Source organism: Pongo abelii, chromosome 5 (genome assembly GCF_028885655.2).
Source record: "Pongo abelii isolate AG06213 chromosome 5, NHGRI_mPonAbe1-v2.0_pri, whole genome shotgun sequence".
Lineage (NCBI taxonomy): Eukaryota > Metazoa > Chordata > Mammalia > Primates > Hominidae > Pongo > Pongo abelii.
Window position 1 is genome coordinate 120,260,917 of NC_071990.2, and position 15,471 is coordinate 120,276,387.

Sequence of the window (15,471 nt, forward strand, 5' to 3'; positions counted from 1 at the left end):
CACGGTGGCTCATGTCTGTAATCCCAGCACTTCGGGAGGCTGAGGCGGTGGATCGCTTGAGCCCAGGAGTTCCAGACTAGCCTGGGTAACATGGTGAAAATCTGTATCTACAAAAAAATGCAAAAATTAACTGAGTGTGGTGATACATGCCTGTAGTTTCAGCTACTTGGGAGGCGAGAAGTGAGAGGATCCCTTGAGCCTGAAAAGTTGAGGGCGCAGTGAGCCATGATTGTGCCACTGCACTCCAGACAGAGTGAGACCCTGTCTCCAAAAAAGAAAAAAAATGTCCAATTTCAACATTTAAAATACAACAGTATAACTTCTCAAAGCAAATTATGTAAACTCTTTTTCTAATGTTAATTTCAAGTATACTAATATCTAGAGGAAAGCGACAAATAAATCTAAGATACAGAACTGGGATTCAAAGCTCTGAAAAGTTTCCCAAAACAAAAAGTCACAAACTGTTGTTCGATATTTAACTAAAATTCAATGACATGAATTTCATTCATACAAATAAAATGAAGGTAGAAACAAGCTAATGTGTTAGGTTATGCTTAATACTTTTTCTCAGAGACTCGGTCTAACATAACTTTATAATCATATGATCACTGAACCCTTTCAGATTGAAAATATTTTAATTATTTTTAGTATCTCATCACATGAAAGAGAAACAGATTAAGTTGATTTGTTATTATAACACTGTCTAAATGTTCTTAAGTATTTTTTAAATGTGTCCTGGGCCGCAGCACCTCTGAAGTCACCGACTGTTCTGCATTTCATCACAGGTGTTACTACAGTACTTTATAGAACAGATTTTGCTCAGTATTCATTAAAGACTGCCCAGTATTCTTAACACACACTCTCTTTTAAAGCTAGGTACAGATTTCATAGTTCCATCTCTTCATTCTCTTCTCCTAAAGGTGACAATTTAAGAACTGGATGGACTTAAAATTCTAATAAGGGAGTTTTGGGTAGGGAAATGAAAATTAAATATTAATTCATAATAAAAATTATTTAGATCAATTCAGAAAACAATTTAGCATCATTTATCTTAGAAGAAAAAAATCTTAAGAGGAAGAATACTAACCACATAAGTGTGATAAAAGAGGATATAATGTAGCCAAAGTAATATGGTCATTCAGTTCTTTGATTGAAGAGAAATTAAAAACTTTCATATTTAAAGGAAAATATCACTAATTAACTTTGAATTCAGGACTTGGCGTAGGAAAATAAGGATGATGGACTTGGATTGGTTTTGGTAGACTTTAATTCCGTTCCACATTTTCTAAGAAAGTGAAATTAGGTCATGCCAGCTATTCTCACTTTCCTTTCTAGCTGGCTTTTCTCTTTTCTTCATATGCTATTTCTCTTTAGTCTTTTTGTTTCTCTCTCCTATGACTTTCCTTTATCTTACTCCAGCCATCTCTTTCCCCCAGGGCTCTGAATGTACATTCAATATAGGTTCCTGCTTTCCTGACGTCTAGAGAGAGGACTCAGAGCCTTCAGGGTCAGCTTCACTATTTGCTGTCACTGCTCAGGGAACCTGTCAAGGAATCTGACTGAGTTATCTTAGGAACAGATTTTTTTTTGAGACAGAATCTCACTCCATCACCCAAGCTGGAGTGCAGTGTGTGATCTCGGCTCACTGCAGCCTCCGTCTCCCACGTTTAAGCCATTCTCATGCCTCAGCCTCCCAAGCAGCTGGAATTACACGTGTGCACGACCATGCCTGGCTAATTTTTTTTTTTTTGTACTTTCTGTAGAGACGGGGTTTCTCTATGTTGGCCAGGCTGGTCTTGAACTCCTGGCCTCAAGTGATCCACCCACCTCGGCCTCCCATGTGCTGGGATTACAGGTGTGAGCCACCAGACCCAAACAGGAAGAGATTATTATTCTAGCTATCTTGCTATTCCCTCTATCTCAGAATCTACTTCCATCTATTCTTCCATTGAAAGTTGAAAGGTAGTGGTATGGCTGGGCATGGTGGCTCACACCTGTAATCCCAGCACTTTGGGAGGCAGAGGTGGACAGATCACTTGAAGTTGGGAGTTCAAGACCAGCCTAGCCAACATGGCAAAACCCATCTCTACTAAAAATACAAAAATAAGCCAGAGGTTGCAGTGAGCCAAGATCACCTCACAGCACTCCAGCCTGGGTGACTAAGTGAAACTCCATCTCAAAAAAAAAAAAAAAAAAATTAAAAGAGACAGAATACATTTCTGGCTAACACAATGAAAATTCAAAGCTAAGAAAAAGAATAGCAGCCAGGCGCGGTGGCTCACACCTGTAATCCCAGCACTTTGGGAGGCCAAAGCAGGTGGATCACCCGAGGTCAGGAGTTCAAGACCAGCCTGGCCAACATGGTGAAACCTCATCTCTACTAAAAATATGAAAATTAACCAGGCATTGACACGCACCTGTAGTCCCAGCTACTTGGGAGGCTGAGGCTGGAGAATCACTTCAACCCAGGAGGCGGAGGTTGCAGTGACACAGTGGGCTGAGATTGCGACAGTGCACTTCAGCCTGGGTGACAGAGCAAGACTCCATCTCAGGAAAAAAAAAACAATAGCAGAATGAGTACTGAGCTCTAATGCCAAATTTAGTCAATAGTTTCATGATCTAGATAGTCTGCATCAGTGCTCTTTAACCGAAACATGAAAATGAGCCACATGTATAATTTAAAGTAACTATATTTAAAAGACCATATTTAAAAGAGCAAAAAGAAAAGATACTTACTATCACATTGGATAGCATTGATCTAAAAATCAGAAAGCAGTTTACAACAAACCTTACTGAAAGTGGCTTTTCAATTGCTCTTGATCAAGGGCATTTATTTGAATGCTGTTTCTTAGTCTAGTCATTGCCCTTTCCCACGGAGTATGAAAAATTCTAAAATACTCTATGATTCTAAAATCAATACATCTAAGAGAAAACTTACCATCTCATCTCCCCAACCACCCACACCCCACCCCAAATAAATAGCTCATCCTGACTTCCTTGTCTCAGATGATGATTTCCTTTTCGTTTGGCTCAAACCCAAGTCAACTTTAATATTTTCTTCTCTTCTACCAAAGCAGATGATTGATCCTTTTACAGTTTCTCTTGCACTTGCAGTGAGATAAACTTAATCCAGGTCCTAATTGGGTAGAATTATTTGTATTTCATGTATCTGAAAATGTCTTTGGTCTCTGTGCCTCATTCTGTTCACTCTATTCAACAACTGCCAAGTGCTTAGTATGTGCTAGGCACAGTTTTAGGTGCTGGGGATACCCCAGTGAATACCACAAAGGTCCAGGTCTCATGGAACTTACATGTGAATAGGTGAGAGAATCAATATATACTGTGTAGAAGTAAATGTTCTGAAGGAATACAAAGCAGAATAAAGCATAGGGGGCTAGTGAATGATGATGGTGCTATTTTAGAGAAAGTAAGTAAAGAAAGCTCTTTTTGTGGAGTTAAGATTTGAGTATATAACTGATTAAGTGAAGGGAAAAGCTGTGCAGATCTCTAGAAAGTGGGTTCCATGTGGAGGGACTGGTAGGTGTGAAGTCCCCAAGATGGGTTCAGCTTGTTGTGTGTGTTCCAAGAACTGCAAGGATCCAGTGTGGCTGTAAAAAAGAAAGGGAGTGACAGGAGATGATGTTGGCAATGCAGCCAGAGACCAGATCATGAGCATACTAGAGGCTATGGCATGAGTGTGGACTGTATTCTAATTGTGGTAATAGTCACTAGGCATCTTGAAACAGGATAGTAACATAATCCAACTTAATATTTTAAGAGCATCACTTTGGCTGGTTAGAAAATAATCTGTAGGTGGGCAAGAGTAGAAACAAGGTAACAGTTGCAGTACAAGAAAGAACTACAAGTGTCCTGGAATCAGATGGTGGTAGAGGTAGTAGAGAAAAGTAGGCAGGTCCTGGATCTATTTTGAAGGTAGAGCAGTGGGGAGTGCTGATGAACTAGTTGTCTGGTGTACAAGACAGGAGTCCAAGATGGCTGAGCAGTGAACAGTGAACGGACGCTAGTTCTAGAAAGAGCAGTTTGGCTGACGTTGAGGGGTGCTGGCGGTACATGGTGTCCATTCAAGAGTTCAGTTCCAAACACTTTTAATTTAGATACTTAAATGGAAATGTCTCTATTTCATTCTTACTTCAATATAAAAGTCATATTAAGCTTCCTAAAATAAAATTTTCAGCATGTTATTCTCTTTTCCACAAACCTTTGACAGAATCTCATAGTTTACCAAGTAATCTTTAAAACTCCTAAGCTTGGAAGTCAAGGTTTTCCACAATAACCTCTACCCAAACTGCCCCCAACCCTGTTTTTCTTATTACTGTATTCCTCATAGTGCCTGGGAAATATGCACATATGTTTAATAAAATGTTTACTAAGTGAATAAAAACCTTTGTATTTTTGTCACTCCTCTTATGTTCATCCTTTGCCCTATTCATGAGTCCCACTAAAGCTGGCCTCCTCAATGAAACCTTCCCCAAGCACACTGGCTATATTACACTGTTTCTTGACTTTATACTCCTGACCAGTTGTATGCTGTTAAATGTTTTACAGCTCTCTGAAAAGCAGTGACCTGATTTGTAGCATTTGCTGATATCTGTGATGTAAATGCAACTACCACAGGAGACTGCAAGTCATCAACATGATGTCCCCCAATGTGGTGCTGGTAAGAGAGGTGCACAATTAGCTATGATGAGCTGGTAGGAGCCAGTCCCAACACATCATTACTCAGTACAAACTGCTTGGATGATTTTTAAAGTCACCTACTGCACAGCAACTTTTATTTTAAGTACCTATATATAAATCTTCCTATTAGATTGTAAATTTGTGAAGTGTAAACATTGTGTCAGATACAGGGCTATAATCAATGACTAAATGACTTTGTCTCAAAGTTCACATCTACAAAATGGAGAGTCAGACTCAAACTGTAAAATTCCACAGTTCTGTGTCTCAATGGTCTGTGCATCCCCCTTAATTTTTCAGTCCAATGCTTTAAGGCTGAATAAGTAAATCATTATATTGGACCCAAAATAAAATCTGCCTTAAAAAAGATGAAAGAAAGGAACAAGTGATGGCATTTTAAAATCACAAATAGAAAATATGATCACAGAAAACTCTATATAATCACTTTTCCTTGGATAGAGTTGAAGAATAAGAATGTAGTTTTTTTTGCTTTAAAGAATTCAAATGTATACACTGATCAACCCAAGAAGCATAATTAGCCTTGGACTAAAGTGTAATCATTGGACAGAAAGAGAGAACACAATGAAATATTAAAAGGGAACTAAAAGATACAAAATTGACTGAATCGTAGCACAGAATGAAAATAATAGCTTTTGGAAAATTACATGAAGTGAAAAACATCTGATTCAAGTAAAATGAAAATTTTATGCTTTTAATGCTCATTTTTAGATAGGCAGGCCACGATGGCCGGCTTAAATCTAATTTAACTCTCAAGAGATTCATAGGAAAGACAAGTTATTTCACTCCTTTCCTCTAAATAGGATGAAATTCAGGTATGTTAAGACATAAAAATCTCATGTTTTTCACTCAGAAATAGTTAAAATATGTGAAAACGCACATCCTCTGATACTTTTTCATAGTACATGCCTCTGCCTAAGCCCTAGCCACTCCAATTCTATTCCTCAGTCTTACTCCTTTAATATCATGAATCCCAAACCAGGTCTGTTTCCCTTATGTGCTGAAGGCTGCTGGCCTTGTGAGGGCTAAAGGAAATGAGTGAGACCAGTAGGAGTGAATGCAGTGAAAGGGTCCTAGGGGTAGGGCTGGGGGTGGAGGTTATGGGGAACAAGGCTTAGCAGCAGGGGCAGGCAAGCAGAAGGTGGTAGAGCAGGCTTTAGAGCACAGGCTCTAGAAATCCATCCAAAGGAGTCCAGACAACAAGATCCAAAGAGCCAAGAAGGAAGGTTTTGTCCACAACGACGTTCCATTTAAAAAGAACCACTGGTCCTACTATAACTTTTTTGTCATCTAATATGCCTAGAAAGGATGAAACCTTGATAGCATCATACCCATTTTTACTTTAATGGGGCATCTTTTTGTGCACTTGTTTTCTTAATTTTCTTCAGGCATAGACAATCCTGGAGTGCAACAGCTACTTGCCAGTTTCTCTATGGCAATGCGTGTGCCTCAACAATTTAGAAGTGGGGAGAAAGGAAGATATTATAATCTTGGAAATGGTCTGATGGCATGGAGCGTCACAGAATAGTTTTACCTTTGGAACCAATTAATTCCCGGTCATCTTGATATTTATGGTTAATCTGCTTTGAAAATTGATTTAGAAATTCTGTAAAGCTGGCAAAAACTGGAGCTAATATGTAATAAATTATTTTATGATATACAGAACCACAAGATGAAAAGCATTAGGTCCTCTCAGGAAAGAACTGCAGAACAGACACCCAAAGGAAAAAAAGAAAAAAACAAAATTCAGAGATGTATGGATGACATCTGACAAACTAATACAAGAAATTAAAGGAATAACAAATAAAACAATTTGATAGAAAATAGGCAGGAGAAGTGGTGGGCCACTTTACAGTGCAAACTCAGCCAAAAACTGTCTATGTTCAATACTTTCTGGTTGAAAAAATATATCTCTATTAAATAATCAGAGTAATTTAATCTTTCTAGGGGCAGAATCTTACCACTTGTCTAACGATAGGGGATCAGTATCACCCTACCCAGTAAAATCTGTCCTTGTGGGTCCCTAAAAGGAATGTAAAATAAGTCTATCATAAGCAATGCTAATGTGGTGTCCAAATTCTAGTAAAAGTTGTTTCCTTGTTCTTTTTTTGGTCTGAGTTTCAAGTGACTGACAAGAGCTCATATATACACAAATGTAAACATACACATGTATTCTCTCTTTTCAGAGTAACATTATAATTATGAGATACCAGACACAAATTGGCAGGCCCCAAGTATTCTTGAAAGACACTGCATGTATGTAGCTATGTAACAAATGATCTTACAAAAAGTCTATCCTGTTTATTTTGAAATTCATCATGCTCACAAATAGAAAGATAATGGTAGGTTTCTGGAACTACATTATTGAGCTGCTTCTTGTCTAAGTTCTGCATTTGCTTATCAACTGGTGATTCATGCAGTTAATCCTATTTAATGACTTGCTCTGTGGAAGAATGCTAAGAATTAATAAATTTAAAAGTTGTGTAAATGAGTGAAAATGTGCAAATTCTTTTAATTACAGTTACAAATGTTATGGAAATAAGCAAGCATAACATAAGCACACAGATTTAGGAATATTACCACCTTTTGTTTATGTTATACTCTAAAGGGCTTAAAGCATTTTGAAGGATAGCAGGCAAGGCTCTATTGGTGAGAAAAGTAAGCTGTTCATTTTTGGTAAGTGGTTTTAGGTAATCATGATACATATAATAAATTCTACCCTCTGTTGCCCAAACAGTATCTAATGACATGAAAAAAGATTTTATGCTTTCAAAACATAGGTAACTTTGCCATTTAAAATCTTAAATATATTCAGGTCAAATATTAAACTAAAAAATCATAATAAATTCTTCTCAGTATTCAGACTGCATATATAACAATGATTTAGCACAATGTTTTATAAGTTTATAAATACATCTTCCTGGTTTTATGTATTTTTACAAGTTTTAAGTTTGTCCCATGAAAAATAACAAAATTCAGTGAATTAACAGAGTTTTACAATATCTCCCTAGCTAGAGAATGTCAAGGGAAATGAACCTTCATCATGTACAGATTATTAATTACCTGGTTTAAGAGATCTTCTACTTTCTTCTGCCATGAATCTCTTGCTGCATTTTTCTCTCGCTCTTTCAACTGCAAAAGTTGAGACATTGCTGACTTCTTATCCTCTTCATGTTGAAGCCTTAACTCTTCACGAAGTTTAGAACACTCTTGTCTAAAATAAAACAACTGCATTTACTTTGTAAAGATAATTATTCCTTTCACTGACTGTAATACAGTCCACAGGTTTTTTAAGCGCTTAATTAATCCTCTTCAAAAGTCTATGACGCTGAGGAAAAGCAGATTATTTACTTAAGGGCTGTAAGGTAAATTGGTAACTTACCCCAATATCACTCATTTATCAATTTATTAACAGCAGAATAGGTACCAGAACAAATAAGTCTTCTGACTTTAGGTTAATTTACTGCCTATTTTATATTCAAGGAAATGCAAAAAGTAAATCTGAATTCAAACGGAAAATAAATCCAATTTCTCTGTCTCTAATCACAGGAAATTTTAATTTAAAATACTGCTACTATGTCTTTAACAACAGGATAATGTGAGTCATACAAGAGAAAAACTTTCTTGTATGTCTTTATTGATAAGATTACAGAACAAAAAATGTACCTAAGATTTTCAGTCCACTTGATTTCTAAGTCATGGGCCATTTTGTCCACTTTGAGCTTCTCTTCTTCTTTCATGGCAGCAATTGTTTCTTCATGCTGTTGCCTTTCTTGTTCTAGCTCACCCTGAAGAATAAAAACTTTTCAATGAAGACTAAACTTCAGAAACAAACACTGCTGGTTATTTTAAATAAGTAAAGTGCTTGTATTAAAACTTTTAATTTTAAATTCTTACAGCCCAATACTTGATAATGCTATCTGTGAAAATGACTCAAGATTTTCTGAAAATAAAATATGTAAAACAAATTTTATATTTTACATGTTCTTGTCTAAACTATATTTTATTAAGGCTTATATCACAAATTATTTAAGTAGTTTAAAGTCAGCATTAATCATCTTAATTACACTTTCCATATATTAGGTATCTAACGGTATACTGATTATCCAATTACCTTCACCTGTACACCCATTACATCGACAGATACGTTATTCAAATTCACTTATATTCAAAAGTATGTTTCTTGCTCAAAACTTAAGTATATAGCTGTACCTGACATGATAAAAATAATTATGCAGAATTTAGGCTACTGTTTTTATTATGTAACTGCAAACTAGTGGTCCGTGTGTTCATTGTTATGGTAATATGCCGCAATATATACACAATTCCTGTAGATTAGCATGAATCAAGTGGCTCCGTGGAGCCTGGGGATAGAGGTGACCTGTTTGGACAACAGTGGCAACCATCAGCCCCTGCCAGCAGAGCAGCTGCTCTTGGGGCACAAGGCAGAAGAGGAGCAGATGATGGTCTATCTTCCTGTTATCACAATGACCCTTTCTAGATCATCCACTTGCTAATGACATGTGGTGTGGCAGTTTTTGAAGGGTATACCCAAATTAATGAGAAAAAAACAAGCCAATGTTGAAATTGCCATTCTACATTGTTGGCCTGGCTACTAAGCAGTAAGTATTGAGAACTGAAGGCAGCCATCTTAGCCAACTGTTCTTTTCACTAAGTGTTTTGCCTTTAGTAATTCTTTTATTTTCCGCCAAAGGCAACATTAAACGGAGTAGATTGCTTAAAATGTATTTCTTTTCCTCAATGCAAAGTACATCATTAAACATTATTGGGGTAGGTTAGAGGAAAAGAGGTACCAAAAAAAGGAGCTTACGCAGAGTTGTGGTAAACCAGGATGCAGCATCTATATTTTCTCAGTTAAAATTCTCCAGCAGAACAGAAAATGAACAATTGATAGAGTTTTGCTTAAAATGTTTATTATTTTCTACTACTGGACAGAAGTACTACGTAAATATGAAAGAAGACCTAAAAGAAATGAAACTGAATCAGTAAGCCCAATACTCAGTGCCAGGACAGCCAGGAGAAAGGCAGCCAGGATAAAATACCTTAAAGTCAGGAACTGGGTGTGCACCAAGGCAAGAGAGAACTTCCATGATACCATATAAACACAACCTATATTCAATTAACATTCATTACAAATATTTCAACTGTCTACTTTTAAATATATTTGTATTATCTTAAAATATCATTTTCCTTTTATTTGTTGACAATGGAAAAAACACCTCTTAATATAGTTTGGTCATCGAGTTCAGCTTCACACCACAGAATGCTACCATCCAGATTATAGTCAATATATTTGGCATCACAGAAACTAAATATATCAAGTTGTATATTACACTAGCTCTAAATTCCAATTACTTCTTGTTATATATTAACGCTGTCATATCACACAGCCACCGGAGAAAGGTAAACATAAGGAAATGAAGATTCAAGGAAAATGGAGTAATTTATTGTCACATAATTCAAAATGGAAGATAAATATTCAATGCACACAGAATATAATTATATCATAGATAAAATATAAATAGAATTATGTATGCCCCATACACAAGGTAAATTCACTAAAGTGTCCTTGTTTATATGCTTTTGAAATGTCACCAATTCTAAACTAAAAAAGAAAATTTGAAATAGTATTAGTAAAAGGCAGTATTTACTGGGTGTTTACTATTTTGCTAAGCACTGTGCTGTAATGGTTTATCTCGTTTAATTATTACAATAGTGCTGTGAAGAGTGTTATTACCCCCCACCTCTCCTTCATTGTGCAGATGTGGAAGGTGAGGCTTTGCACAAAGTTACACACTATGTGGTGGATTCAGAATTTACATACAACCAACCTGACTTCAGAGCCTATACTCTAAACCATCTCTCCGAAGGAAAAGATTAAGAACTCCCTGTGTACTATACACCCAGTTTTATGGATTCTTTTTCTCTACTATCTAAGACAATCTAAATCTTTGCTGTGCTTCATAAGAGTGGAAGAAAAAAGGCAGAGTCTTTCTGAAATCTGCAGACACAGAGAAGCACTTAGTTGCTGTATATAAGAGTTCTAACTCTTACTAGTAAAAGAATTGCACATTCCAATTGTTATCGGCTGAACTGTGTCCCCAAAAAGGTATACTGAAGTCCTACCCTCCCAATACCTCAGAATGTGACTTTATTTGGAAATGCGGTCAGTACAGATATATTAAGTTAAGATGATGTTAAACTGGAGTAGAGTGAGCCCTTGTTCCAATATGCCTGGTATCCTTTTAAGATGTGAAGATAGGCAGAGATGGAAATTATGTTGCCAAATGCCAAGGAATGCCTGGTGCTACCAGAAGCTGGAAAATACAAGGACTGATCTTCCCTTAGAGTTTAGGAAGGAATATAGCTGTGCCAACACCTTGATGTTGGACTTCTAGCCTCCAGAGCTATAAGAGAATAAATATCTGTTGTTTTAAATTCCCCAGTTTGTAGAACTTTGTTATGGTAGTTCTAAGAACTAATATACTAATTATATACAACGTGCTGTTTAAACAGCTCTAGGTCAAATGGCTAAATTATATTTTTATTTTGCTGCTGTTTAGATTGCAGTAGAATTATGAAATTACCTCCACATTTAATAGAGCATCCTTGGTCTCCTTTAGGCTGTCTTTAGTCAAGTCAAGCTCATTCTGAAGCCTTTCCTGGGAGTCCTGAAGACTAGCAATAAGTCCTTCTGCAGAGCCAAGACCTTGTTCACTTTTCCTTACCAGATCTTGGAGGTGGCCAATCTGTAAGTAAACAGAGTACTTTTAATATACTTCATTGTAATAGAATAGCAAAATAGTCTTACAATTTCTTCCTAAAGTTTTTTATTTAGTTGTAATTTTACTGAATGGATAATTTCCTGATTAATTTGGAAAAAGCACTCGAATAACCATGACAGCTTTCTTCTGTTGTGTTTTGAAAAGACTTTCATATTTAAGATTTTCTTTTTTCATGACAACCACGTAAAGGAATAGATATACCTTTGTTTAACAAAGAGAATTCCTAGTTCCACCATATAATAAAATACCTACAAGAAGCTGAAGCAAGATAAAGATTATATAAAAGAGTAAAACAAATTTTAGATAAAAATATCTTAAAAACCATTCTTTAAAACTTAATCACATATTTCATTTGAGTCCATATGTCCTGCTACTTGCAAAGAGGATAAATTTAGATCAATATTGATAAGCTGGTAAATGTATTATAAACTAGAGTAAGTTATGATTCCTGTGTTTCCACACAAAATTTCTCATGAAATCTTTAAGAGTTGAATTTATACACTCGAAATTAGGAGCTAATAGACAATTGCTGATTAAGCATATCCCTACCATAAAGTTATGAATACTAAAATACATACATGAAATATTTCAAATTATTTAGGACAATGCTATAAAGTAAAAACCCCATTCTTACAAAATGGCCAAGCCTATGAAATTTCTACAAAAGATAAATTGGTAATTTAAAAATAATACCTATTTCTCCTTGTAAATACAGACATTACAAAAAAAATACAAAAATTCTCCTTCAATCCTTCTCTGACCCACAATTCCCTCCCCAGGTGCACAGCCTTCCTGTCCCCTCTCCATGCAGGTATATGCTCTGCAATACTGGTGGTGGTAGTATTCTATCTTGTTGGTGTCTCTAAAGGAACGCTAATCTCATAAGATAATTAGGGGAGCTACACATCTTTTCTGTGCTCTGAAATATTTTCACAGCAAAAGAATTACCTGTTTCTTAAAAGTTTGGTAAAATTCTTCCATTAAATAAATTATAAAGAATAGTATTCTAGGGCTGGGTGTGGTGGCTTATGCCTGTAATCCCAGCACTTTGGGAGGCCGAGGCAGGCTGATCACCTGAGGTCAGGAGTTCAAGACCAGCCTGGCCAACATGGCGAAACCCCGTCTCTACTAAAAATACAAAAAGTAGCCGGGCGTGGTGGCGCGCAACTGTAATCCCAGCTACCTGAGGCTGAGGCAGGGGAATTGCTTGCACCTGGGAGGCAGAGGTTGCAGTGAGCGAGATTGTATCACTGCATTCCAGCCTGGCAACAGACCAAGACTCTGCCTCAAGAAAAAAAAAAAACAGTATTCTAGTAACAATGTAAAGAATTCAAACAGGTCTATTAAGGCAATTACAAATCTAGGGATAGAATATTTAAATAGGCAAAAACTTCAAACTTCTGCAAAGTTAAATGTAATAAAATATAAAAAGCAAATAAGTGTTGAACATAACTGATCAGTTTGTTTTCTTAAATACAATAAAAATGGATACATCGGGAAAACACCTACTGTCTCCCAGTAACAAAATCTCCTTATGGCATTTGGGGCATCTACTCGCCTTCTCTATCAGTCCATGTGGTCTTAGTAAGCATTCAACTTAAACTCGAGAATGAAGTGCTTCATTGAAGCGTAAACCGATAAGGTCATCTCATTTTGTTTGTATGTGGATTGGTTCAGGGGCAGGCACATGGTTTAAGCTTATCTAGTCACAGTGATCTCAGGACTTTAAAAGGAGCTCCTAGAAAAGGTTTTTTGCCAGCTCCACAAACACCTCAGGGAATGTGATTGAAGCATGAAGTCAACACAGAGAACAAACCCAATTTAAGAGAAAAAGAAAAGCTGAGTTCCACTGTCACAATTTCAGTTCTGAATCTAGTCTTGCCTGATGCTAACATTATCCTTGGACTTTATAGTCACATGAGTCAATAAATTTTTTTTTTCTTTAGGCTAGTTTGAGCTAGGATTTCTGTCATTCGCAATAGAAATAAATACTCAGATTCTCCCTATTAATGTACAAACTGAGGGAATACAGTAAGTAGAAACCTCCTCCCTGAAATATCCATCTATCTCTATTTGTTCTTCTCTAATCCACTCTCCTTGCAACACCAGAGTGAGTTTTTTATAAATTACAAATATGGACATGAGCATAAGCCCCATCCACTGTGCAAGCATCCACATATTTGCACTTATCATCTTTCAACTGTTTTTCATTGCCCTTAGGATAACTTTCAAAATCCTTCATGGGGCTTGCAAGACCTCCACAGCATAGCCCCTGCCGAAATCTCCAGCCTCAGCATGGCATCCCTTCTTCTTGGTCTTTATATACTAATTGAGAGAAAGAGTAGGGTTAAGAATTGAGTTCTGAAAGCACACTACCTGAAATGGAATTCTGGCTTTACCTACTTATTATGTGCTGACTTGGGCAAGTTATTTTAACTTTTCTATGCCTTAGTAACTGGTACCTACTGCCCAGGGTTGCTGTGAGGATTAAAGGAGAGAATAGTATAAAGAAGAGGCTACATAAAACAAAGTCTGGGACTCAGTAAGCACTAAATAAATATTAATTATTATAGTTGCTATCACACTCCATTTTTTCTGGTGATATGGTTTGGCTGTGTGTGTCCCTACCCAAATCTCATCTTGAATTGTAACTCTCACAATTCCCATATATTGAGGGAGGAACCCAGTGGGAGGTGACTGAATTATGGGGTGGGTCTTTCCTGCGCTGTTCTTGTCATAGTGAATGAGTCTCATGAGATCTGATGGTTTTTAAAAAACGGGAGTTTCTCTGCATAAGCTCTCTCTTTGCCTGCTGCCATCCATGTAAGATGTGACTTGCTCCTCCTTGTCTTCCACCACAATTGTGAGGCCTCCCCGGCCAAGTGGAACTGTGAGTCCAATTAAACCTCTTTCTTTTGTAAATTGCCCAGTCTTGGGTATGTCTTTATCAGCAGCATGAAACAGACTAATACCACTGGTATTCTTACAATTCCTAGAAATTTCTCATGCCTCAGGGTGTTTGCATAAGCTTTCCTAAATTTATTATTTTGACAAGCCCTTGCTAATTACTTACCACCCTTTGTAATATGCCTCAGACTTGTATTTACTTGTTTTTGTGTCTGTCTGTCCATAGTAGTAGGGACCATGTCTGACTGACTTATCACTGAAACCGCAGTGTGTAACAGTGCTTTGGTACCTAATAGTCATTCCATATTTATTAAATAAACGAATGAGTCAATTACAGAAAAACTACATATATACTTACTAGCAATTAAGAATAAAATATCTTTAACATCTCAGAATGAAGGTATTTAACTCCTAGAAGGACCCTAAACGCCTTCACTTTCTTGACCTTGTATTGTACCAAGGCAGCTGCTAGGCCATGTGTGCCTCTAAGCAGGAAAAGGGCAATACCCCTCAGTGTGGAAGCAGCCCCAGAACATGGAAAGAGAAGCAAACAAAACTTGTGTGAACTGGGAAAGACTCCCTTTCTTCCAGGCAGACAGACTTCTGAGAAAATTTAAGTTTTTATATACTACTTCTACTATAAACAGTGCTGAAATTTTGTCAACAATCCATAATTATCTGCTTAGGTTAAATACACAAAAAAATGAAACTGCTGAGTTAAAGGACATGCCTGTCTTTAAGGCTTTCATATGTGCTGATAAATCCCTTTCCAGGAAAATTATACAATTTTGAATCCCCATCAGCAGTTTCTGAGTGCTTATTTCTTTACCCTTATTAACACCGCATGGTCTCAATTTTTTTATCATTGTTAATTTTATGGTAATGGAAAGGCATCTCATTGATTTCATTTCCAGTTCTTAAATTATACAAATTTTTTTTTCATGTTCATTTTTAGCTTGTAAAAAGATAATCTGGGTGTCTGTATTTTTCTTATTGTTTTGTAAATAGTCTTAAAAGTGTTAAAGACATGAATTCTTCATTGGTC

General features: G+C 36.6%; 1 protein-coding gene across 5 annotated transcripts in view; it reads right to left on the reverse strand.

Moving 5' to 3' along the window:
• FAM184A (family with sequence similarity 184 member A) overlaps positions 1 to 15,471 on the reverse strand; it is a 125,674-nt gene that overhangs the window by 37,529 nt on the left and 72,674 nt on the right. For all 5 annotated transcript variants that reach the window (XM_054558083.2, XM_054558081.2, XM_024249037.3 and 2 more), the window contains exons 7-9: positions 11,322 to 11,483; positions 8,380 to 8,501; positions 7,777 to 7,927 (exon numbers count right to left, since the gene is read on the reverse strand). In XM_054558083.2, coding sequence (XP_054414058.2) covers positions 7,777 to 7,927; positions 8,380 to 8,501; positions 11,322 to 11,483 — 435 coding nt within the window. The remainder of the gene's footprint in view (positions 1 to 7,776; positions 7,928 to 8,379; positions 8,502 to 11,321; positions 11,484 to 15,471) is intronic.